Genomic DNA, 26,512 nt, shown 5'->3' on the forward strand with positions numbered 1-26,512 from the left:
TTAATTTTTACACACTAGTCTGATACTTCCTATTCATAACAAAATATCTTTGTAGTTGAATCCCACTACCAGGAAATGACTGGAAACCTGATGCCTGAAGAAAATATTCTTGTTTCTATGCAGACTAACCTAAAATATATTCCATAACAGTAGAAGGACATCCAAACAGAAATTCAGGCAAGGGCTTTGTAATACCAGGAAACCTCTGTGAAAAGATCTTATTTTCAGAAAAAAAGCATGTATTCTTATTCAAGAGCTTTATTCCTGTTTGCTATCAGCCCTGGCTGATTCTTACCTTACAACCTAAACAATTATTTCTGTGTACTGGAAATAACCACTTTTCTGCCTGCATCTGAAGAGCTGGAAGTGGCCCAACAGACAGAACAGAACCTCATGGATTCCCTCCCTCCCACTTGCAGGATAAAGCTATCATTCTACGCTATTTTCACATTTGTGCTTTTCCTTCTCCCAAGAACATCTTCAGAACAAGGAACTGTTTACAGCTTTACAAATAGTAGTGGAAAACTGACATTTGCCTTTTGAACAGCTGCCAACAAAGTCAGTCAATCTCTTGGCAATCTCACCTGACTGCAAAACCCACAAAGAACAGCTGCTATCTACATGGCTGTCTATAACCCTAACAAATAGTAAAAGAAGCTCAATTTATATTTAGGCAGGTTTCTTTTCAAAAAGAAATTCCCATGTTTTGTTCTTCAGAGTTTTAAAGCCTCTAAAGTCATATACATTGAATTCTTGACCTGATTTCTGAAAAAAATGTCACCTAAACCACCCTATTGAATTTAATCTTATTTTATATTAATACATGAAAGAAGCAGTGTTAATACAACTGAAGGCAAGTGTCTTTCTTCCTCCCCAGAATCTGGTGAACTGTAAAATTAATTTTGTCTTCAGCTCTGCTTGAAATTACAGTTTATCAAAATGAATAAATCATTGCTATAGGATGGTAGGTCAGAAAAGCAGTATTTTCTACCTTGCAAAATACTGAAGACAGAGGTAGCAAATTGAAATTTGGCCTAAAACTGTATGAAAGGTCTAAGGAAATATAAATAGTGATTGTAAAGAATAACTGTCTCTAAAGAAGTTTTTTATTGTTCTATGAAGACATTACTTTAATGACAGTACGCTGCGATTTTTCTCACTTGCTGACTGTTTCAAGCAGAATAAACAAGTATCAGCAAGCTGAGATTGGAATCCAATTGGTAAACTACCATCACCCCTGCTTTGCAGCTGAGGAAACGGGAGCAGAAGGTGTCTCAGGAACAGCCTACAACTCCCTCAGCAGTACAAAGATAACTGTAGGAATCCTAACAGGAAGAGTGTTCAACTGTCCTGTCCCAAACAAATCCCGTGGCTCCAGCTCAGCTGCCACACCACCCAAAACATCACCATGAGTGCATTCCCATTAGGGGAATGGGTTCCATAGGATGCAATGGCACAGTGAGAAGAGAGATGAAAAGACTGGCAGTCCTTGGTTACAGAACACACAGGAGCATTGCAGTTCCACTGGAAATGAAAATTAAAGCCACAACAATATGCGATTAACTATTTTATAAAATTTCTTCTTCTGACTAGCCCTCATTTCTGGGACATTTTGTAAACCAAAGAGAAATTTAATCACCTCTATCAAGCATAAAATATTTGAACTGGATCATAATCAGTTTTTATTAAATCTTGGTTCTTACAGGAAATCCTTAAATCAGCAGTGGAACTCATGATCGATTACACAAGAAAAAATGTAAACACAAAATGCTCCAATTGAATTTGCAGTTTCACTACTAATAGCAGCAAAAGTAGACAATGCCTATTCAGACTTCACAAAAAGAAATCTGTGTTCCACCAACAGGGCTCAGGCAGAAGACTACAGAGATTCATTAATTTACAGACCCACCCGTGTCCTATACACAGTACTGAGATTTGACTGAAAATGTAAACAATGCTATCTGAAATATCTAAACACTGTGGAGTTTTGTACATATTTAAAAGCACCTGCATAAAACTGCATTTGCCATTTCCCCCTTGATTTCCCTGGAAATCCTCTGCTCTTTCTGTAACACTTGCCCATGCAATGCTGACAGACTTGTCATTTTTTTCCCCATTAAGCCTGTAATTCAGTAATTATTCCTCCTCACAGGTGAAATGAGGAAAATGCTGATTGGCCAGGAGCAGGCACTGCTCCCAGCTCTCCCAGATTCATGGCTTTGACCATCTGTGTCCTTCTCGACTGGGTGCCCACGGGCCATCCGTCACCAGGGCAGCTCACGTGCTGGGAGAGAGGGATGGGAACCCTCCAGCCCCAGCAGGGCCTCACAGGCCGCAGATACACAGCAATGATTTCACGTGCTGGGAGAGGGATGGGAACCCTCAGCCCCAGCAGGGCCTCACAGGCTGCAGATACACAGCCATGACTGCACATGTGGAGGGTGGGAACCTCAGCCCAGCAGGCCTCACGGCTGCAGATACACAGCCATGACTGCACATGTTGGGAGAGAGGGATGGGAACCCTCAGCCCCAGCAGGGCCTCACAGGCTGCAGATACACAGCCATGATCCATGTGCTGGGAGGGAGGGATGGGAACCCTCAGCCCCAGCAGGGCCTCACAGGCTGCAGATACACAGCAATGACTGCACATGTTGGGAGAGAGGGATGGGAACCTTCAGCCCCAGCAGGGCCTCACAGGCCGCAGATACACAGCCATGATCCATGTGCTGGGAGAGAGGGATGGGAACCCTCAGCCCCAGCAGGGCCTCACAGGCTGCAGATACACAGCAATGATCCACGTGCTGGGAGAGAGGGATGGGAACCCTCAGCCCCAGCAGGGCCTCACAGGCCGCAGATACACAGCCAATGATCACATTGTTGGGAGAGAGGGATGGGAACCCTCAGCCCCAGCAGGGCCTCACAGGCTGCAGATACACAGCCATGATCCATGTGCTGGGAGAGAGGGATGGGAACCCTCAGCCCCAGCAGGGCCTCACAGGCCGCAGTAACAGCATGGTCATGTGTGGGAGAGAGGATGGAACCTCAGCCCAGCAGGGCCTCACAGGCTGCTGGAGGGGGAGAGTAATCCTCAGATACACAGCAGTGACTCCACGTGGATGCCACCATCACTGTGATGTGCAGGAGCACTGTGTTTTGCATGCATTTTGTTTTGAATGACACCTTCCTTACCTTTGTCACCCCTCGACTCCACGTGGATGCCACCATCACTGTGATGTGAAAGAGCACTGTGTTTTGCATGTATTTTGTTTTGAATAACACCTTCCTTACCTTTGTCACCCCTCGACTCAAGTGTGTGACAAGATCTCTCTACCTGAGCAACAGCTCTAAAGAACAAACAGATGGGCCCTGGGCAGCGAAAATGTTATGTTCCCAACCAAAGCTATTCTGTACTGTACACATTACCCCAGACAGTGTAACACAATCCACGCCAGCATGGCAATAGGCTGAGCTGAAGTAATGATGATATGACTGACTGAACACATATCTGGAAATTTGGATTCCATTCCCGGCTCAGTCACTGAAAGATCTGCTCAGATTGCAGCTGCTGCTATTGCTTTTTTCAGCTTTCAAACATTCTCTGTAATAATGACCTTGGGCTCAATAGTACCAAGTGGCTTTAGACAAAATTAAGCAGATTCAGGAGTTTCTCTGGTAAGGCTTCACCTCAGAGTGAACTCTGAGTTCTGGCTCATCTGGATTTGGGTGTGCAATTCAGCTGCACTGCAGCAGAGTCTGTGGTGCTGAGCAGCTTCTCATGGACCCAGGGCACAGCCTTTCACCTGCTGCACAAGCTGGCAGAGAACAACAACTGCAAGCACCTTAAAGAAACTGCTGGCAGAACTGAAAATCCCATCAGTGCCTGCACAACACACTGTGCTTTGCCATGAGTGAAAGAAGGGCCCAGGACCATTGTCAGACCCCAAAGGATGAGTGCACTGCAGAACCAGGACACCCCATCTCAAAGGAATCTCTGGGAGCTACAAACAAGAGCAAACCCACCAACAATACAGTCTAAACAGAGGTCAGAAATTTCTGGCCCTTTTCAGAAGGCTTTGGAAGTAGTAGCTAAACAAAATGTTTCCTTATGATTTTAGGGAATGTCCCTGGATTTAATTGTACTGCAGTGTAAAATTATCAGCACATACGTACACAGAGTGCACCCCATGTTCCTGATGTGGCTGGACTATTACTGAAAACAAAAAAAACTCTTATTCTGTCACATTGCTCAAGTGGCTACTAAATATTCTAAGACACAGCTTGTTTGTATGTTCAGCTTTGTGACCAAATGCATAAAGCCCATTTTTCCTGCAGCAGTCAGTAGCACACAAAAACTCACTGCAAGCAGAGGGAAGCACTGCAGCAAGCACTGTGACACAGTCATTAATCCAATCATTAGGTCAGTGTAGTGAAACTGTGTGCATGGTTAGCACAAAAGGGGAAAAAAACCCCAGACTGATGACTACAATTGAAAAGGTCAATATGAAATACAATACTGACAAAGGAATTAAGCACATGCAGAACTCATGCACAAAACTGCACCACTTGGGAAATAAACACTTACAGGCATTTAAACACTGCCTGAGATAACAATATCTAAGCTACTTAAATGTGTAAAAGAACTCCAAAGCAAACACTTTTGTTTTGTCACAACCCTACCCTGAAGCCATAAAAATAAAGACCATATCACCACCAGAATAAATATGCTGAACTGAAACAGTATCATTCCATTTGGTATTTCATGTTTGAAAATATGTCCTGCCTACACAGCTTCCCTCCCTCAGGAAAACGCCCTATCCCCTTTCCCTCAAATCCACAGTAGCTTACTCAAACAGCATCACATCTTACAAGATAAATTTTATTTTCCTCTGTTCATAGTTATGCAGAAACTTGGATTTCAGGGGGGAAAACAAATATCCACATGTGTGGGAAGAAATGGGGAGGAAAAATTTAGTCAGTACTTAAGAATAAATAGCCCCCTCTATTCTTAAAAACACCATTAACTTGAGACCTTGGTACCCCATCTAATGTTCTCCTATTGCCCATACAGTAAATTAATGTCTTCAAGCTCCTACTAATGGAAACATTTTTCACTGAGACTGGCAACTTTCTCATCCATGCATAGCTTATTCTAAGTCTGAGTTCATTTAGCTTCCCCCAGAGCTAAATTTATTGAAAGAACTGAGCACCAACCTGAGCCTCCCTCTGCCAGGTACTTGTCCTTGGCATAGATGACAGAATCCAGCATTGACTCAAAGAGAAGGAAATAACCCTGTTTAGAGAAAAGGGAAAGAATTTAGAAATCATTGTGTTTCTCATACTTAGTCATTCTACAGAGAGGCTTTATCAACATAGTTTAAGAACATCATAAACCCATACACCCAGAGAGTTTTACAACAGCAGCACTGTCACTTCAAAACTTGTTATATAAGTACCATCTTTAATTTCCCAAACTGCAAGTACGTGGCACACAGAGAAAATAAACACACCATCTACATCAACAATTACCCAACAAGAGCCCTACAACAACAAAAGACATTGAATTCAACTCAAAGTAAGTGAAAAGCTGCATGTATTGATTTTTTAGTAATAACTGTGAGGTTCCAAGAAAAGTAAAAATAAAAAAATAAAAGCCCTTCTGCTTCAGATCTGCAAGTAACACTGAAACTATTGCGAGAGAAGGTCAGATGGAATGCATCTTTGCTTCTCCATATTTGCAACCTCATGGTGCCCTGTATCAATCCCAGCAGTGCTCACTGAGAGAGGTGAAAACAAATCATGTACCAAATATTGGTTCTCTGGGTGTTCTACACCATCTAGCAGCACCCAGACTTGCAAAATTTCCAGGATAAAAATGATAACCAGACCTGCACAGGGCTTTTTGTGTTGGAATTAATTTTATGGCATAGGATACTGCCATTGGTGTTCAGAATAATTTATTGTAAACTTCAGTGACTCGTTTGCTGAAACAGGGAAACATTCCTTACTTGAATATTTGAGATACTAAAAAATTCAAATAGAAGTATCAAACAAAATTAGCATTTCATACAGCAAAGCGTTTATCCCCTTTCTCAATTGCTTCTAAACATAAAAAAATGCATATTTATGATATATAATCCTTTGTTTTCCCACTGATACGCTGATTTTTTTACCCTTCCTGTCCTCCATGTCTGAGCATCACTGTTACTCAATACTGTAACATATTTCATCTACAGCCTCACAACACCAAATCAATTAAAACAAACACCAACAAAGATTCTGAATTTTCATTTAGCAACCTCATATTCATTTTACTTAAAACACAGCTCAGCCACATGGCTTGATTTAGTTGGCAAGAACAAAATGGACAACTGAAGCCCAGACTTTGGACCTGCAGTAATTTACCAAAGAAAAGCTAGGAAGCTGCAGCGGAGGTGTTTCAGATGGGTTTTAGGAAAAATTTCTTCACTGAAATGGTTATCAAGCACTGGACCAGGCTTGCCCAGGGCAGCCCTGGAGGGATCTAAAAGTCATGTGAATGTGACACTGGGGACAGGGTTTAGTGCTGGGTTGGACTCAATGATCTTTAAAAAATCCTTAAACTTCAGAATTGCTTATAAGTGCCATTTTCTACAGCCTTCAGAACAAAACACCAAAACTGAAAACCCCAGAAACCTGAAGCATTACATATTTCTAATCAAAGAGAACACAGTGTGAAAATAATGGCCATGTCATTTTCTCAATCTATTTCTCCCGGTAATACTGCTTCACTGAAAACTTTTCTTCCCAATCTTATCTGTTCTCCTGTTTCACTGCCCAAGTTCTGTACATCTTCAGAATAAATCCCAGAAGGAGGACGACTGCTTGGTGAGCAATTGTTGTTAGCAAGCTTTGCTGAACAGCTGAAAAGGCCTGGAGCTCCAGTTGCATCAGGCAGGAATAATGTGATGCCCACAGCAAGCCAAAAGCACAGCATGGAACCACAGCTTTCGTTTTTATACAGTTAAAAATAGAATATGTTTAGCTCACAAAAAGTATTTATAGGCACCTTTAAGTGAAAATGAGCTGTTTTCATAGTATTTTAAAGGTAACCTCTAGGACATATTGAAGCCTGGTCACTAGCAAGAGTCAGTAATTCACAAATGACATCTTTATGGATTAGGTCTGCAGTTCCTTCTTTCTGCCCACTATCTGTGGCTGCCAGGCTGTGCAAGGAGAACAGCTGGAAACACTCTCAGGAGAAATACAGAGACATTCTCACCATTCTTTCCCTGACCTTTCCACTCTGGCACTGCTGGTTCTCCCCCACTCCCAGTTTTCTGTCTCCCCATCCATTATAGCATTCCTGTAAGTTACATAAACCACCAAAGGTACTGAATCAAGTAATTTACTGCTTATACCAAAACACTGTGATCATCTGTAGTGCAAGTTAGAATGCAATTTCACAGCCTGCTGCCCCACCTGTAGGGGAGCTTTCTGGAAAGAGAATTACACCTGACATCTTATCCTGGGATGCTGTGGGGAACTCTTGCTTCACCTCCAAAAATGGTCGAGGGTTTATTTTTCAAGTCTGTAGTGACATCCTCAAAATCAATCCCTGCAAAGAGATGTCTACGATCCAAATCTGTGAGCTGCATATTATTAGTACAATCTGGATAGTGGCTAAACTAAGACACATCAAAGGTGACCTTCTCTGTTAAAGACAACCTGAATGCAGAGAACTCCTTAGATTTTATGTTGTCCCATGACACGTTTTCTACTAAAGAGCTGGTCATTTCCTTCTCAGAAAGAACATATTTTTTGTATTTCCAAAGCTGAAACTAAATGTTCTCCAGCTACCAGCAAAGGCCCAGATGTGGCAGGAACAGAAATACAGCACTGTAACTCTGTTCAAGCACACTGCTCTGCCCCATGTCAGCCCAAGGAGACACCCACTGAGCCCCCTGAGTCCATTAGGAATGGGAATATTGCCACATTTCTTATATATCTCCTTTGTATCTGTATTCTGTGTTCCTCACGGAATTATAAAAGGCTTCCAGCTCTTTGATGCCTTCATATTTTGCATTGTTAATTTTTTCCCTAATACTCAAATATACTACAGCATTGTCGTATTCATTTTCATTTTAATTCAAAGCTACATAAAAGTATTTAACCACCTGATCAAAATATAAGTATTAAAGTTCTTTTAGCTTTACTGTTTCAGTATTTACATGATAATCTTTGTAGAGAAAGAGTTCAAATTCTTTAAAAGCATCAAAAAGTGGATTAGCATGTTTACAACAGCAAGAATTAGCAGAATTGTTGGTGCAGCTGAAAAAAAAACCTGTGTAAAGACAGAATTTAGAAGCATTGTTTAACTACTTGAATAAGCATTGTGTTTCCCCTCCATTTGCTATCAAAGATGCATTTTATTATTTTATTATTAAATTACAGAACCTGATCTGGTTCTCCAGATTTAGTAAGGCCCAATCCTGAACATTTAATGAGATGAAAAACAGCTATCAAATCACAGGCCCAGAGACTCGGCTTTATCTTTTTTAATTCCCAGTGGTATAAAAAAAAGTGCATTATTGTCTTAAATGGAAGTTTTCAACTACAAGATTTCCACTGGCCCACACAGTAAAGCAAGCTACAGAAGGTATGAAACACAGATTAGACAACAGATTCTGATCTCTGACACAAAATTTAGTCTGGCACTAACAAATGCACAAAACTGATGTGGTCCACTCTAGGTCATGGGAAAATACTTTTTATTTGCCAAAATTCCCTCCAAACCTGCAGCACAGTTAAATGCCAAGCAGCAGCCACACATAAACACTTCAGCATGCTCTGTTGCAGCACCATCTCCCACATGCTAAGTTTGCCTTCATGCTGATCTCTCATCTACATTTTAATTTAAAAAAAAAAGAGGAAGTAATTCATTACTGACAGAGCAAGCTCACAAATGTCAGTGTCACAGCTTGACTTTGTCATTCTGCACACCCTGTTGTTTCCTTAAAGCAATAAAAGTAAGAACACCAAATGGGAAGATGTGAAGAGCAGAAATGTGATCCCCATTACTTGCGTTGACAAAAAAAATCATGCAAGGAAATAACTGTGTATCTCTCACAGAAACAGGGGAAAGGAGGAAGGAGAGAGAGGATGGTTTCCAGTGTTTCAGACATCCTCATTTCCTTTTCTTTTCCCTAGACCTTGAATGCCTCTGCTCACAGCCCATTCTGATGCATTTTCAAAATTATTTTTAAAAAAGAGAAAGAAATACAAAGAGAAGAAAAAGGAGAGAAGAAAACATTAGCTGTCTGACCAAAGACATGATTAAAAGACAAGTCCTGGGTTGTATCCTAAGTGTATTTTAATCTGACAGTCCATCTCTTCCCCAGTTTTATCTTGTGTAACTCTGCTGCACATTCAGCACCATAAAGCACTGCATTTAAAACACCCAATTTCTGAGTCCACGCTGTACATTAACACTGTATTTGAGACAACCTTCTCAGGCAATTGTCTCTCATAGCAGAGCTTTACAAACAAGAAATGCAGATGTTCTCATGTGAATAAAACTAGCAACCTTTAGCATTATAGTTTTAGCTGGAGAAAGGAAGCAAAACCAATACTGATGGCAAGAAAAATCTGCACACAGATGCAGCTGTGCAAGGACAATCCAAAAAGCACTGCAAACATTTTGGTTCTTTCTGCACTCATCTTTTCAATAAGCAGTCTATGAAGTTTACAATTACTCTACCTAAATATGGGAGCAATAACTCAGTCACTTTCGTATGTCATACTTTCCTGCCCAGGAATACATGTAAGTCAACACCCTGAATAAGAAGTAAGGGATTTAGAATAAGTAAGGGATTTATCTGTAGGTGACTTATAACACAAGCAACAAAATATGAGAGCCTGGTACTAGCATACAAATCTTTAGTTATACAAATTAAGGTTTTTAAAGGTTTCACATATCAGAGCTCCAGGCAGGCAGGATGGTGTGTTGGGAAGGATGGAAGTTTGACAAGGAAGTCTCACAGATGTGTGCTTGGCAGAAAGATTTTTGAATGTAGAGTCTGATGAAGGAATAGAGATGGAAGCAAGTTTTGATATAGAAGAAAAGAACTGCTGAGCCAGTTTTACTGGATAACCAAGGAGGCAAAGGGTGTGTGAGTTAGAAGGGGTTTTATGGCTTAGAGCAAAGGATAAACCCACCCCAAACAAGAAGAGGTTTTTACCAAGCAGAAAGATAGCACAGGCAAACAAGTCAGTAAATGTGGCAAGGAGAAAAAAGATTTCAAAATTTTCCACTGAAAAAAAACCTGAAAAACAACTTCTGGCTTAAACTGTAATGTACTGACTTTTAGTGATTGGAGAATAGTGACATGAGTATGGTAATTATAGCAGTTATGATAGGCTATAGACAATAGTTAAGGTATAGATTGGTTCTACTGCATTAGGAGGCTCAGCAAAGTATAGAATGCATTGTAACCAAACTTCAGATACAAACTTCAGATGTCACAAGCTGAATTAGAATGTTACAAACACGTTCACTATTTCATGAACATGCTAATTTCTTTCACAGGCTTAAATAAAATCACTGAAGTTACAGCTGCTCTTCAGTCAGCCCCTAAACCTGGAACACAAGAAAACCATATCCAGAAGGAATTTAAATTGGGAAACTTATTTTGGAAGGTGGTAAGTATGCATTTGAAACACAAATTTCTACAAAGACACACATGCACTCACACACACCTGCCCATTGTGTAATATTTAAGATGCTTCTCCCATTTTTCCATAATTTAAGGGAACAAATTTATAAATGAGAGGGAGTAAGAGAAGCAGTTTGTGGCAGTCATAGGTCACTTCTGCAATTAAGTAAACGATCATTAGAAACCATCACACTGAGATGCTCATAATGCAATGCTGTACTTTTTACAAGACACTGCTCTGTGTGACAGCTTTTTCAGAAAGCCTAATCTAAAAACAATCCTGGGAGAATTCAGTATTTTTCCTCTCTTGCCTCATACTTGTTTTTAATTTTCTGATGTTCCAGACACAGCTCTACAAAAAAATAAAAGCTTATTGTGTACTGATCTTAAGCAGCATTCTCTATCAAGCAAAACAAAGCTATGGCTCCACCAAAGGTTTGATATTCACTAATCCAAAAGCAGTTTGTTTCCTAAACAGAAACAACAACTTTACATATTTTTGTTACGAAGAAAAGCATGAGAATTTTCCTGCCAGCCCATACAGATTCTCTGCATCAAGAGGCAAAATCTGACATATACTGAATTCTTTTTAATCCTCATGCTCACATATTAAGAAGTGATTTCACACTATATAATGTAGGGAAGGAAATGAAAAAGCAAATTCACACGAGAAAGGCAGACAAAGAAAAATCTTCATCTGCATTAGACAACATAATGTTCCTTTGTGGACAGGGCTGGAACATTGTGTACCCTGTCCAGCTATCAATCTTACTTGCACAGCATTGTCCTCTTTATCTCTGTCATGCAGTAACCTATAAAAATCCTAACACTTCAAAATATTTAGAATACCTAATTAACTGAAGTGCACATGGCTATGTAATTTTGACATAAAAAAGGTAAATTAGCACACAAAAGAAAAATATCCAACATTCAATACTTTGTTTCTCACAAGAGCTGAGTGTTGAAATCCTTTAGTTCATCTTAGAGGCACTGATTGATTTACACCATGACCTCAGCTCACCTGTCCAGGTTCTCTACAAAACCAAATCTGGGCTCCAGAAGGAGAAATGTGATTTTGGGAACATTAATCTTGGTGCACATATCAGGAGGCTGATCAGAAGTTTCTCTGAAAACACTATAATTACATTTCTAGTGAAGCCACCATACTGTTGAAATCACCAACCATAATGTGCTATTTTTAAATCACTGGTTTAAGGCAGTGGCTTAAACTATCTTTGAAACTAGTGACCTCAACACTAAATTAAGCTCATGCTTCAAATAACACACATCACAGCAGGGCAGGAAAAACTGCAGATTTCTAATTCCTAGTTCACTGACACATGTAATAACAAACAAATATATACAAAAAAGACAAATCAATTTATTTGCATCTTTCCCTGAAAAGCAGGTAGATACATATGGATTCACAGATGAGTGCCTGACCTCCCCACCAAAGGCCACTGTATATAACAGAACAGCCAGTTTGTTAAAAAAGAAACAAACCCCACAAAGAAACAAGTAGCACTGAATATAAGCTTTCATTCCTGTTCTTAAATTTCGGGCAGAAAGGAATTTTTAAGTCCCAGCAGGTGGAAGTAACATGAAGAAAACCTGGGCTTTGAAGTGCTTTTTGAAGGTCTGTGATGTGAGGATCCTGAATAGCAGAAGTTCACAAAAAACCAGTTCAAAGAGACGTTTCCTACCACATTTTTGACAGGCAACAGGCACTCCTATGTCACTATGAAACTCAGGCTGGCACTGGGTTTTGTCACACAGATTTCTTTATTAGGATTAATGGCAGGTAGCAAGGACAGGGGTGTAACAGTCACTGTTCACCACACAAACAGGTAACAGGCCAACAGCTGAAACCAAATGGATTCCAGGAGATGGCTCATTTGGACACTGCTGTCCTTCACACTCCTTTTGTACCTTTGAATCAGTGCTTTTACTGCCATGCTGAAACCAGCAATGAAAGCAACATGGCTTTCAAACTCTCCCAGTGTTTGCAGATTTCCAGAGGCAGGACCTTCCCTTCTTACCACCTTTCCTTCACTGTCAGGAGAGTCCTTGGCTGAATTTGCAGACTGAAGGTATTTTGCCTATCAGAATGAGCTGGCTAGATGACTAATACAATATTTCTCCATTGCTTTCAGCAGTATGACTTAGTGCTTTATAGATTTGCAAAACCAACTTCATGACAGAAACTTGCTGCACCTACAGCAGCTCAACTGTACTTAGAGAAGCTTGACTTGAAAGAGCTTGAGCAAGAGGGACCAGGAACTGTGTCCAAGTACCACACAATCAGGACTGCCATCCCACCTCTGACACTGTCAGACACCGCTGGAGTCATGATAGATGCTTTGGTTAAAAAAAGCCAACTTTTCAACTGAAATAAAACACATCTTTTTTCTGAAAATAACTTGAAAAGAATACCCATGCATCTTACCATCCACTCAGATATAATTACATCCACTTTTTCCAAAGGCAGATCAACTTCCTCGATTCTTCCTTTGACTAATGTAATAATCTTTTCAAGTTTATTTAATCTGCAAGTCAAAACATCAACAAATTAGTTTATATTTCCAATTTATGCTGTCAAGAGAACCATACTGACATCTATATTTCGCATTCTTCCCCTCACAAACTTTTTGGCTTAACTAATCAAGAAGCACAAGAATGTACTATTCCTCAGTTTTATTTCAGAGGGAACATTTCCAAGTAGCTAAAAATTGCAGCAGATTTAGTGCTGGGAGAAGATGGCAGGCAGTACATCTGTATACCTCCAACGTGCCATGCATGCAAATAGGCAAGCTTCAGAAACCAGGAAAACAGAAGACAATTTAAAACTGCTGCTCCTCTTTATTTAGAAGTTGCTTGTTTCCATTTCTCCTCCTCTGACCTCCACAGCAATCAGAGCCTACTCACCACCCCAGGACGGCAGTGGAAATTAACTTCCTTCCAAAGCTGCTTTGCATGACTCGGTTTTTATTTAACCAAAGCAGCTGCAAAGTCAGTGAGAACAGAGCTTGCCCCTAACCCAGTGCTGCAGTCAGTGCCCAGGAAAGGCACCCTCCCCACGGGGATTTGGGCAAAAGCACCTGCAGTGCTCAGGGATGAGCTCACACGCACGTCACGGTACAGCCACCCTGCGCAAGGAGGGAGGGAGGGACAGGACACGGCTTTGGGAACAACAACTGCACCACGGGGCAACCAGCAAGTGTGCAATGCCTGAAATGCACTGCTGCTCCTCTTGGCAAACCCTATTAGCCTCTCTTGCACTTGTCTTCATCACCGTGGCTGTTGTTACAGGGGCAGAGGAGTACTCTCAGCACAGAAATTTATCTTCCCACCGCAGTTCTTATCACTGCCCCTTCCCTCCCTCTCCTGATATCTTACTCTCACATTCTGTCTGGCTTTCAGTGCAGACCAGTAATGACATTAAAAATTCAATCCAAGAGACAATGGAAGAATGATCACCATGAAGGGAGGGAAAGGAAAAGGTCAAAGGGCTCCCTGAACACTTGGGCTGTTGCAAAGACATTAAATCCTCTACACAAGACAGTTTTCTGTTAGAGGATAGCAGTTCATTACTAAAATCATATTCAATGGTCTAAACAGAAGGAAAATCAGAAGTTCAAAGCGAGGAATGTTAAAGAGCTACCACCCACAACAATAATTTAAGAAGAAGAGATCTAAAGATAACTTTCTAAATGACCACATCCAAGGATATGATTTAAAACAACAGAGAGAAAAGGATTCATTCACTACCTACTTGTTTTCAATTATAATGTTTAAAAAACCCAAACCAACCAATGTAGTCTGCACACTGTAGGAAAAATTGAGATGTTATTTAGGAAGTCTATTTCAACCTTCTATTTTAGCTTAACAGTGATGAATGACAAAAATCAAGTAATTCACTGTGCTAGAAATTTTACAGGGACTATTCACAGCAAGAAAAAGAAAAGCCAATCATTTTGTTTAAAGTAAGTTTATTTTTAAGGCTACTCAGGCTATGTATTCTGGTTCACTTACACACATGGGTGGCACTGTTTCCAGTAATTAGCATGCTAGAAATTAACCTGGATTCTGGGCAGGACAGAAGCATTGAGCACACACTTGAATCACAGGTGGAAGTGTGCCCCAACAGTCATTTTTTAAGCTACAGAGCTGTTTAATGTTCCAATAAATATTTGTTACTCCACTGTAACTTTGTCAGCTTTATTCCTTTAGGAAAAGTAGCTTTAAACAGACAAATATAAATGGTTTTGATGTGAACTGCAGACTTCAATGTGAATTGCACCTTGTATAGGAGAAAGTACCTCTAAATGTGCAGCCTTACTGATTATTTGCTGCATACTTTAAGTGGCAATTCATCACTCTTACAAGTTTTGATTCATTGCTTTTCTTAGAGGCCTGCCCTTCTCCTCCCCAAAGAATAACACACACTGACTGTTACTTCTACTCTCCCCCAAGTATAAATAACACTCAAAAGACTTTATGCACTTGTTGAAAGTTAAAACAGCCCCAAATTTGTCATCTAGTACATTAGATATAAAACACTATTTCACATCTGCAACCATTCTGAAGATGTCAGGAACTCAGAGGCAAGGTTCTCTCTAAGGAATGAGTTCTTGTGCCAGAGAAGTATTTTAGTCAAACATTCACTTAAGGTTCAACACGGTGCTTTTCCCAAGCAGATATCTGAGTAACTTTACAGCACCCAAGTGTGCAGTGCTGCACCACCAATGTGTGAGTGGTACCTAACAAATTCCCCACAGACAACATTACTTCACTCCCAAGTTCTTCAGTATCTACCTGGATTTTATTCTCACAGTTGCTCTTACAAAAATCATCCAAATGAAAAAACATACAGCCTTCAGCTATCAACAGTGCACATGGACATTACACTCCTCCTACCTCATCCTAGGAAATCTTAAGTCTCCAGACGTCATTGCTTGATTTTACACACGCTCAGCCTCCCTAAATATCCTCCGCAGGCAAATATGCGACATGTGGAGTGGATAAAGGAACGGGGAGATGGGTCTGGGCCATGAGGTTCAAGAGGTGAGAGGAGAAGCACAAATCCTCACTGGTAGCCAGGTACCAGAGGTGTCCCTCAGGGCTCAGCGCTGGTTCTGATGTTAATGAACACCTTTAGAGACCTAACTGCACAACATGCACCCTCAGCACTGCTGAATTAGGGGAGAGCACTTGACAGGGTAGGCCTTTTATTTTCTGTAACACAGACAAATTATAGAAATGATTTTAAATTCCTATAGAGAAACAGAAAACTAACAACCACAACTTCTCCTACCTAATGATGTCCATGGCCTGATAGATGATTTCAGATTGGTCAACTCCAATCACTTTCTTGGCACCCGCTCTGGCAGCAAACATGGAGAGAATTCCAGTTCCACAGCCAACATCCAAAACCACCTGAAAGGGAGAAACAAAAGCAAAACAATCTTATTTTCCTTGCTATGATTTTTCTACACTTCTGTCTACATCAGTGAGATGGCACACTCCAACAGAAGGCATGAAGTCTTGCTGTTACGTGCAGAGACATCCAAGTCACACTGCAGGTCTAACTCCCACTCTACCACCTTTTCCAGGCAGACAATGAAGCCCACGAATTCCAGCTGCAGATTAACCCAGTCCCATGGGAAACAGCAGCAAGCAATCATGTGGGAAACACCTAAAATGCTACATGAAGAGGAAAAAAAAGGAAATTATAGCCTGAGCAATTTTCATCACTGAATCACTAATAATTGAACTGAGAAAATGTATTCTAGCGGCAGTTTTAAATTAAAAGTCTATTCAGAAACCTTATTTAGGAATCCTCTGCCAGACATGGGCACACTGCCTCAAAACAGCTATGGCTCAAGATGACCAAATTTTAAAATGGTCACTGGCACAGTTTTAACACCTGGAAATATTTTCTCTTTAGCACTACTTATAACCAAAATAGAGTGAAAAGAATCCAGTTAAGATGGAATCCCTAGAGTTTTCATGAAAGAGTGAATTTCACCACTACAGCTGGAAAAAGTATGCCATAAGAGCCATGGAAATGCATGGGGTTTTGTATATCACATATCAGCTACAACAGGAAGACTGAAAAGTTAAAAAATGTGAAGCAACTAGGAAAAGAGCACCAAATTTATGACTAAGTGGTGTTGAGCTGCCAGCAGTTTTAGGCTTCACAGATATTTTACTAACTAGCATTTTTCACACCTTGCTATCACAACAATGTATTTCTTGTAACTGCTGAAAATTCTCAGCAGCTACAAACCTAATGAATGTGTTACAGCAGATTTTTAAGCTGAGTTCCAGGCTTGTTGTTTTCACAGAATTATTGGAGCTGAAAGGCATCTCTGGAGATTCTGAGGGTGTATTTTACTAGATTGGCCAGATCATCAATGGTCTTGTTAGACTCATGTCTGATATAACTAAGCTTTACTAATGGTGTAAAAAAACTCACAGCACCAAACCCAAAAGTGTTCTGAAGTCTGAAAATCAAAATAAGTTTTCTAAACACTGCGTAGAGCCTCTCATCTCATGTACAGCATTTAAGCATGAACAGAACCAGAACTGTAAAGAACTTACTTGCCCATACATAAGACCTAAAATGAAAGTACAGCTTAAAACATGCTTAAGTTAACAAGAACACTGAGTCAGAATTACCAGTCACAGCAAGAATTTATTAGAAAGGAAAACTGATGTCACTGTCTCTTTCTCCCCAGAGCACAGAGTGCTGTTAAACCTACCCTCACAGCTTTCATCACATCAAACATTTTCCCAAAGAAGGCATCCAATCGCTCACTGATCAATACCACATTTGAGAACTATAATCCCATAAAATATTTTTAAAAATACAAAAACACAAAGCAATAATGCACCCTGCTGCTGATACACTTTCCAGCTTATCGTCTACTGATCACTCTCGCTTTGGCATAAGAAAACCTGGCATTTCACCTGGCCAAGAGCAGCAAAGCAAATACTGGGATGCTCTGCCCCTTCCTTGTTTACAATTCTGTCCATTCTGAGGATGGACACAGAACCTCGATCCTGAAGGCAGCATGAACAAAACCAGCTGCTCATCCTCAGCACTTCAGAGCAAGGGAGCTGCTGCTGGGGTGGTCTGGGAGGCAGTGACTGCAGCACTGACACCACCTGTCTCTGCAGAGCCACTCACAACCTGGAGACAGACCAAAAACCAGCAGTACTGTGGCCTTTTACAGCAGCTTGTGCAGAGGGAACTTGTGCATAGAGTTACTTGTTCCACCTGCAACTCTTTTGGAGCCTTGTTCCAAAAGGAGTCAACACTGCAACTCGGAAATGAGAGAAATGCCTAAACTGTCAATCTGCTGGAGACAGGAATAGAAAATAAAAATCAATATTCTTGCAGCTGCTGAAATCTCCCACCCTCCAACATCACCTAACATTTCACCTATGGTAGTTAACAAAATCACTGAGCCACGACAGCTGGAAGTCACAGCCAAAAATAAACCACTGTGAAAGAATCATCTTGATGTACAGTTGCATGAAAGAGAGCAATCACCACAAATTGGAAAAAAATCAAAACAGACACCATGTTGGACAGCTGCCCTGGTCACTTAAAAACCCAGATGGAACTCATCTAGCCTTAGGCAGGGGATGGGATGGAAAGGAGGCACTGGAGGGAAAACACAGGCTGGAATATGTGTGAGAAGGGAAAGACAAGCAGAGTGATCATCCATTAGCCTGAGGACAAGGGTCTGCAGCCCACATGTTCCTGCAGGGATCACATATGGCCTCTCAGCAAAGAGCTGAGCAGCTGCACAGGTGATTTCACCACAGCACTGCAGCTCCACACGCTCCTCTGCAGTCTGAGCCAAACTGAGATCCTGCTTTCAGTGATAGCCCACCTCAGACTCAGAAACACAGGGGGCCAGGCACTTTGGCCACCTCAACTCATTTCATCAATGAGCCCTTAGTGGGACAGTAGTTTAAAAGCTCATTTCATTCCCTGAATATGGCACTGATGCTTGCCTCAGATTTCTGTCTCACAATGAAAACTAAGCAAGGCAACAGTGCTTTACTAAATTATTTTTCCACTCAAAAATACTCTCATTGTAAAATGGACCACACTTCCTTTTACTGAGTACAGCCACCTTCATTACTCCTGCCAGGTAATCTGAATTGCCCCATTCTCATCTCAAATACATTTGACAGATTGAAAATAAAGGCAGCAAGCAGGATTTGTTCCAGTTTTAATAATTTATTTTGAAAGCTGAGACAGAACACGCTAATTGGCTAATTCTGAATAAAATAATAAACAAACCTAGATACTCTGTTATCATCTATCAGCATGCAATCACACCTCTTTAGTATCCTAAATGCTAGGATGCAGACTTGCATCTAAAGTGAGTATAAAAATTCAGCTCTTTGAACAAGGCCTTCCCAAACCACCTCATAATAGTACACTCAGAAAAAACCAAAAAGCATCAGTAGGTATTTTTCAGGGAGGACTACCAAAAGAGAGTTCTAGGAAATGCAGTAACAGACTTTTTCCTCAATTTTTTTAGTTGTTATTAAAATGAAAGGGAAAACAGCCTCTGGAATTTTCATTCATTAGTATAGCCTGAGAGCATTATACAAACACATTAAGCAAAACAAAGTATCCTACACAGCTCCTTCAGCAGAAGCGTGTAACAGACGTCACTCCAAAGCCAGGTTTCTGCAGCAAACTTCATTTGTTCTCTAGCAATGTCCCAGGAGAAAGCTGCACCATGTGGCCAGACACACCAGTTCAGCAGGACACTGGTCACAGGGTGGGGCACACTGGGAACTCCAAGCAATCCAGATTCTGTCTTTCAGCTCAACCTCAACACACCACCATGGGTTTGGATGCACCATGATTTGAGGGAACCTTGATCAATAAACTGCTGCAAAAAGCACGTTCAGAAATCAGTTTGTGAGCCTTCTCCAGAGCAGCTGAGTGCTTTTACACCAGAGTAAGCACACACAGTGCCCGAGCATGGGGATCTCCTCCTGGGGCTGAAGCATCATTGACTCTCACAGTTACTCCATGGTTTGTTTTCAGTGTTCCCAGAATGTCCATGCAGCACAGGAAACACACTATCCATCATGAAAAATTACTGTTCCACAAGGCCTCACATTTTGTGTAACTTCACATCAGCCTTAACCTGCAAAAACCTGCAGTTATCAATTTTAGGGGCTAAAATGTGAAACTACATTTCTCTGGGGAAAGTTTTCTTTCCTTTATTGATCTTTCTGCATTGTTGAATGAGCTGCCCACCTACACAGTCACCTGGTGGCATAATTCCATGACACCTTTGCTTGTTCTCTCCCTATAATCAAAGAGTTCAGAAATGTTTAGTAGAAACAGGCTTGTGACATGAATTGAGGCAAAAAAGGGAAGAAAACTATTTAATTTTTTTTTTTTTTTTGCTGTAGTTGCCAATTGAAAACTAAGGTAAGCCATACAAGGAACAGGCACTGTCAAACACTGAAATACTTTCTGTCAGGACAGAACTGCTCTCTCACCTCCCCTACAAAGGAAGGCTCAGAGGATTGGGATGGCTCAGCCTGGAAAAGAGAAGGCTTTGGGGTGACCTAATTGCTGCCTTCCAGTACCTGAAAAGAGCCTAAAAGAAAGATGAAGAGAGACTCTCCACAAGGGCCTAGAGTGACAGAACAAAGGGGAATGGATTTAAATGGAAGAGAGTAGGCTTACATAGGATACTAGGAAAAAATTCTTCTCAGTGAAGGTGGTGGGGTCTCAGCACAGGTTGCCTAGAGAAAGTGTGAATGCCCCATCCCTGAAAAAAAAAACCATTCAAGGCCAGTTTGGATGGGGCTCTGAGCAACCTGGTCTATAGAAGGTGTCCCTACCTAGGGCAGAAGGATTGGAACTGCATGATCCTGCAGGCCCCTTCCAACCCAAACCATCCTACGCTTCTACAAGCTCCAAACACAACAAACTCATTAGAAACAGCCAGCAGAAATACAAAAGGCAAGAGGATTATTACTGTGCAGGGGTCATAACCACTGTAAGATCCATCACTGAAATCCCTCCTCACTGCAAATGAAGTACCAGCTCACAGCTGCAAGCCCTTTAACAATAACCACCCAGCCTGGAGACAGGAAACGGCACTAATTCAAAAAAATCAGTTCCACACCAATTCTTTCCCAGCCCTAATTACACAGGGCTTCCAGGACGTTTTTACTGTATCAGGCATACATAGAAATTCACTTAATCCTGGTAAAGAGCCCTCAGAGAGATTGCACATAATATCCTCGACAAGAGAGGCCCAACTTCACCCTGCCAGGATAATGAATGAGCTCCCTGCCACGGCACACAGCACAATGACAATAGAGATCAGCACTGCCCTTATCAGCTCGCTGCACCCTCAGCAGCTCCTCACCATGACACGGCCAGGGCGCATTGGATCAAATCCTGCCACTGGAACCTCCATCCCCAGAGCTGCAGGGCAGCAAACTGCAGCTTTTCTGCCATTTGAGGCAAAACAAACCACAGGAATGACTGGATTGCTGAGCAGTTTACCCACCTTGTCCTTGAAGATGTGTGGGTTTTGGTAGATGAAGTCCCGGTAGCTCTCCGTACGCACTTTATCCTGGCAGCCAAAGAACAAAGAGGGGTCACTTTTCCTGCTTAGGTACGGCATAAAATTCAAAAATGCTGAACACCTGGCTTTTCAACCTGGCCTACAGATGCTTTGCACATACTGTACTTACACGGCACTGCAATCACGACACTTCTGTATGACAATATTGCAGAATTTACTGCAGCAAATGAAGCCGCTTGCCTCAGCTGGAGGAAAAATAAGGAACTATTTTATGGTTTCCTGATTCTGCCTTCTCTTTTGAATGTTTCAAAGATCTAAATACCTGTTCATCGCTAACAAGGAACAGCAGTAATAGAGAGACAATATTACAGCAACTTAAATAGAAACCAGCTTAAATAGGAAATTGTGAACATTTGAATGACATGCTCATAAAATGTTTTGTATCATTTTGTTCTCTGACACCCCTGTGACATGGAGATTTCTGTAAACAAAAAAAAATTATGCATCAAATTAACTTGGTTTTTTTTCTGAACAAGCTGCAGATCTGCAGTCCTGATGACAAGCTGGCAGTTAAAGCCCATTTGCTGAAAGTCCAACACCGTAAATAAGTTTGACTGAAATACAACAGGGCCAGAGAAGCTGCAGTATTTTCAAGCCTAGAACAAAACAAATATAGTACCTTAGTATAAAAAAGCCTGCAGCATAGCTCAGATTACCAGCAAGGTAATCTGTTAAAACATTGATTCTCTTAACATGCATCAGCAGGTACACAAACTGACTGCCAACTACAGGTTTTGGAGTTGCTGTCACAGTTCAAGTGTTACAGACCAAAAAAATCAGCAATTTTTGGTCTAGTGCAAAAAATGCTGAAGTATAAAATCCTAGTACTTTCATTAAATCTAGAGGATTTTTCTACTACAGCAAGTTAAGAATTTCTAGAAATAACAGAGAAACAAATTTCCTACACTGAGAAAGAACAAAGTCTATTTTAATAAAGGAAGAAGATAAACAGTGACAGGAACATTTTTATGATAATAAAAATTTTTGAGACAAATTATCTTGAGACTTGGAAATCCTAAAATCCAGGTCTATGTGTAAGAGTACAATCACACAAAACTCAAAGAAGCAGCTGGGGTTTATTTTAGAAAATTCTGCTTTAAAATCCTGCATAACTAATATTAGTAACAGAACCATGACTCTTTAAAACCATATTGCTTGGCTATGATGTTCAGAGCAACTATTTTTAGTACTTCACCTCTACTGCAGTATGTATTAGGATTTGCTGGGAGGACCAAAGAAGTGTAAAAATAAATAATCAATTGAGAAAGCAGCCAGCTGGAAAGCTTTCAGCCTTGCCTCCTGCCCCAACTCAAAGCAGCTGAAGCCACAGCCAAGCACCTTGGGATTCTATTCACCAATCCCCTTCTCCACTCAACTTTTCCATGTAATGCTTTCTTGGTTTAAGTAAAATGGTAAAAAATTATTAAGATGACAGCCAAGAAATTCTCAAACACAAAGGCAGAGTAAGGGAAACACAGCAAGTGTGAAGTAACAATGTTCTTGCTCCTCGTCTCAAGTATTTGCAAAAAAACACCCCAAACTGAAATTCTGTCTCACCACTACCAGGCATAAGGACAAAAAAGGTTTCAGAAATGGGCTTACATCCAGACAGCAAGACTGCTACCTTAAAAATGTTCATGTAGTAAGCCACTGTATTTATGTAAATAAGGTAATCAGGAAAAACAACCACAGTGAATGCCCTGCATAAAGAAAAAATCTCAATGTGCACACAATAAAAGTAATCCTTTTCCTATGTTTTGGAAAGTCAAAAGTCCTCTTAAAAGCATTATGACAAACATACCCTTAAATCAGTAAAATACAATTTTGTACCAATCTCCTTGTGCAGAGATGCAGATTTACTGTAAACTTTATGTGCCAACGGAAAGGCTTCCTCATCCTATACCTACATCATCTCAAATGACAGCTTTACACAGCTGCAAAACCAAACACCTATCTTTTTATTTATCTTCAAGTTACATTTCTGTTGTATTTCCACACACCATACATTTCAGAAAACATTTTTCTAGTTCTGCAGCCAGCTCTGTGTACTTCTGTAAAATCTCCTCCCCTTAATAATAACCTCAGTCACACTACTCTTAACACATACTCACATGTATTTCTGCACTGGGGCCACTGAATGATTTACAAAGCTGAAAGCTTTATATGCCAGCTGCAGGCACAAATTCACTGCACAGCTCTGTATTCTGCCTCGAATTTAGACAGGAATTTTTATTTATTTATGCCTTAAAATGATAAAACTGCTTATAACTCTCACAACTATGACATCTTCTCTGAAAGGAAGCATTAGGACATTTTAATTTACAAGTTAATCTGAAGCTGTTGGGCTTTGTGCTTGTTTTTTCTTATTTTAAAGTTAAAAGGGCATAGATAGGTTTGCCTTAGAAAAGTTTTCAGCATAAACTTTTTTTAATCTTTAGCATATGAAAGGAACTGCTCCAGCATGTTTATGAACACGACAGTTTGTTGTCATGCTATCAATACACCTAACCATGCACAAGTAACATTTTCTGTTTACAAAGTGCAAGAGACAAGCACAATATTTGAGAAATGGTCTTGCCTAACAAATTTCAGTTATAAGGAAAATGTAAACCTGGAGAAAAATATTCACTGTCTGGATTATGTTTTATCCTTCGTGTTTTAAACAACAGGAAAAAGCTGCTTTTGGCAAGGCAGGGCTGTGGCACAGGTACTGTACTATCAACACAACTGTAAATGATTTTCTGTTCCTAATGCCTCCTGTAAACAGAGCTTACACAAAGGAAATAAAACTGAAAAATGATCTCTTAGTCCAAGTACCACCAAAAAATCTCTCCTGGACAGAAAGGGTTAAAAATGCAGCTGCTCTGCAGTATATGGGCACACAGCCCACTTGATTCCACCTCTCCTCTTGAGTCCCAGGAAGGAGCAGTGGCGATGGCTTCCTGACCTTCAGCATCTCCTCGTGTATGCTGTAGTGCCCGTAGGAGCTGAAGTAAACGCCATCCTCATCCTCCCGCAGCTCTGCGATGGCGCCGCACGGCGGGCCGCTCCTGACATCCGCGCTCATCACAAAGTCCTGAGCAAACTGCCTGCAATCAGTGTGAAAGACACCCTTGGGACGCGTTTGTGGCACGGCGGGAGGGAGGCTGGGCAGGGGAAGGGGCAGGGATGGCTGCAGGCTGCCCTGGGGCCGGGCAGCACCGGCAGCAGCAGCTTTGGGTGTGCACATCCTCCCTCTGCAGGCTCCGCACGGCTGCTGCAGCACCCCGGCCAGCACTGAAACACTGGGGGCAGTTTCTATTTCTAAGGCAGGAGTATCTGTTTTGAACTTGCTGGTATGAAAGCCAGCACTGCAGAATGCAGATATGGACTCAACACAAAGAGCACAAGGACTGCTGCCCACACAACACTGGGTGACTACTGGAAGGGAGAGGGAAGCATTTTAAAACTGAGGCATTTGGGTGAAAAGAAAAAAAGTTTAAAATTCAATTTATTACTTGAATTTTATGCTGCTTATTTTCCCTCCTCCCTGCTCTTGCACTCCTTCAACACGTAAAGAAAGGCTGAGAGCTGGGATTGCTCAGCTTGGGGAAAAGCAGCCTCCAGGGTGAACCCACTGCGTCTCTTAGCTCCTAAAAGGGCTACAAGAAATATGGACAGGGACTTTGGACAAGGACAAATGGCTTTTAAACTCAAAGGATATTAGGATGAAATGTTTTACTGTGAGGGCAGTGAGGCCCCGGCACAGATGGCCCAGAGAAGCTGGGGCTGCCCCTGGGTCCCTGGAAGTGTCCAAGGCCAGGCTGGATGGGGCTCTGTGCAACCTGGGAGCTGCTCCTGCCTGGAACTGGATGAGCTTTAGGGCCCCCTCCGTGTTCTCAGTCCTAAAAGCAGGCTGGATGACAAAATACACAAATCAAGGGGTTTATAATGAAAACACTATTAGACATTAACAAGCAGATCATACTACACCCACAATGGAGTGAAAAAGCAAACACACTTCAGCCAGACAATATTCGCAAAAGGTCTACAGTCCAACAGCAACAGAAGCTGCATCCTACACCACTCCAAAGCCTCTGACACTCACCTTTAACAGCAACCATACTGTCTTAAATGGAACCTTCGCATATAGAAACTGTAGGGAACAATCTCATTACCAATATCTTCCTTATAGAAGAACAAAAGCAAAAATAATATTTCACTCCTGATATTTCAAATACTTCCCTGCTCAGCTAGTTTGGATGGGGAAGAGAATATGGTAAGGGATTTTGTATTGAAATTTTGTCAGTTTCAGAAACTTCCTATTTTTTTTTTTTTTTTTTTTTTTTTTTTACACAGAAGTGGTCTGGATCTTTTTTTAATATTGCTCTTTACCACAGTACTTGGCATTTTCTTTACTTTCATACAAATATCTACACGATACAATTTTAAACTTCCATAAAATGGATTCTGTGACATACAATTACATATAACTAGCACTGTGTGAGATTTAAACGATTTAATTCAAAATTATTTAAGCCAATAGTTGCCCTAGTATATGCATGCAACACAAGCACCAAAGAAATTCCAAAGACAGCTGTCCTGCTGGCTTCTTAATCAAGAAAAGGATAAGTAAAAATAAAAGCCATCACCTCTAAAGAGGTGACAGATTAAAAACTCAGCATAGACAAGCTGTGCTCTGAAGTCTCCAAGTCACATCTAACACTAGAGGCGATCTGATGTATAAAAATGTTACTGTTGTTATTTCCCAGAGGTTTACCTGAAAGGGAGCAGGTGATATTCTGTGCAGTAATATCCAGCACAAACCACTGAATTACAGCATTAAGACTGCTACAATGCAACTGACTCATCTGTCCATAATTTAAAACTGTGCTGCTTCATCAGATCTACATCTGGCTATTTTTGCTGCCAGATGACCCCTGCGGAATTGAAGAGGTTGCATTGAGAAAGAAAAATTACAGGCTCCCTCTTACAAGAGCAGGTAACCTGATATACTTACTTAAAAGATCTGTAAGCCTCACTGAAGTTTAGAGAGCTGAAATTGCTACTGATAACCTGTGAGGATTTTTTTATTTTAAATTAAAATGAATGGAACATAAAGCAAAAAGATACACAGAAAATACCCCCAAGTTTTTGAAGCACAATGATAAATTTCTTTAATTCCTGCTGTTT

General features: G+C 40.9%; 1 protein-coding gene across 3 annotated transcripts in view; it reads right to left on the reverse strand.

Annotated features, from left to right (window-relative positions):
- PRMT3 (protein arginine methyltransferase 3) overlaps nucleotides 1–26,512 on the reverse strand; it is a 52,190-nt gene that overhangs the window by 20,501 nt on the left and 5,177 nt on the right. For all 3 annotated transcript variants that reach the window (XM_064715810.1, XM_064715811.1, XM_064715812.1), the window contains 5 exons: nucleotides 24,288–24,429; nucleotides 21,263–21,328; nucleotides 16,006–16,127; nucleotides 13,138–13,237; nucleotides 5,212–5,290 (listed from right to left, as the gene is read on the reverse strand). In XM_064715810.1, the coding sequence (XP_064571880.1) occupies nucleotides 5,212–5,290; nucleotides 13,138–13,237; nucleotides 16,006–16,127; nucleotides 21,263–21,328; nucleotides 24,288–24,429 (509 nt within the window). The remainder of the gene's footprint in view (nucleotides 1–5,211; nucleotides 5,291–13,137; nucleotides 13,238–16,005; nucleotides 16,128–21,262; nucleotides 21,329–24,287; nucleotides 24,430–26,512) is intronic.

This window comes from Zonotrichia leucophrys, chromosome 5 (genome assembly GCF_028769735.1).
Source record: "Zonotrichia leucophrys gambelii isolate GWCS_2022_RI chromosome 5, RI_Zleu_2.0, whole genome shotgun sequence".
Classification (NCBI taxonomy): Eukaryota; Metazoa; Chordata; class Aves; order Passeriformes; family Passerellidae; genus Zonotrichia; species Zonotrichia leucophrys.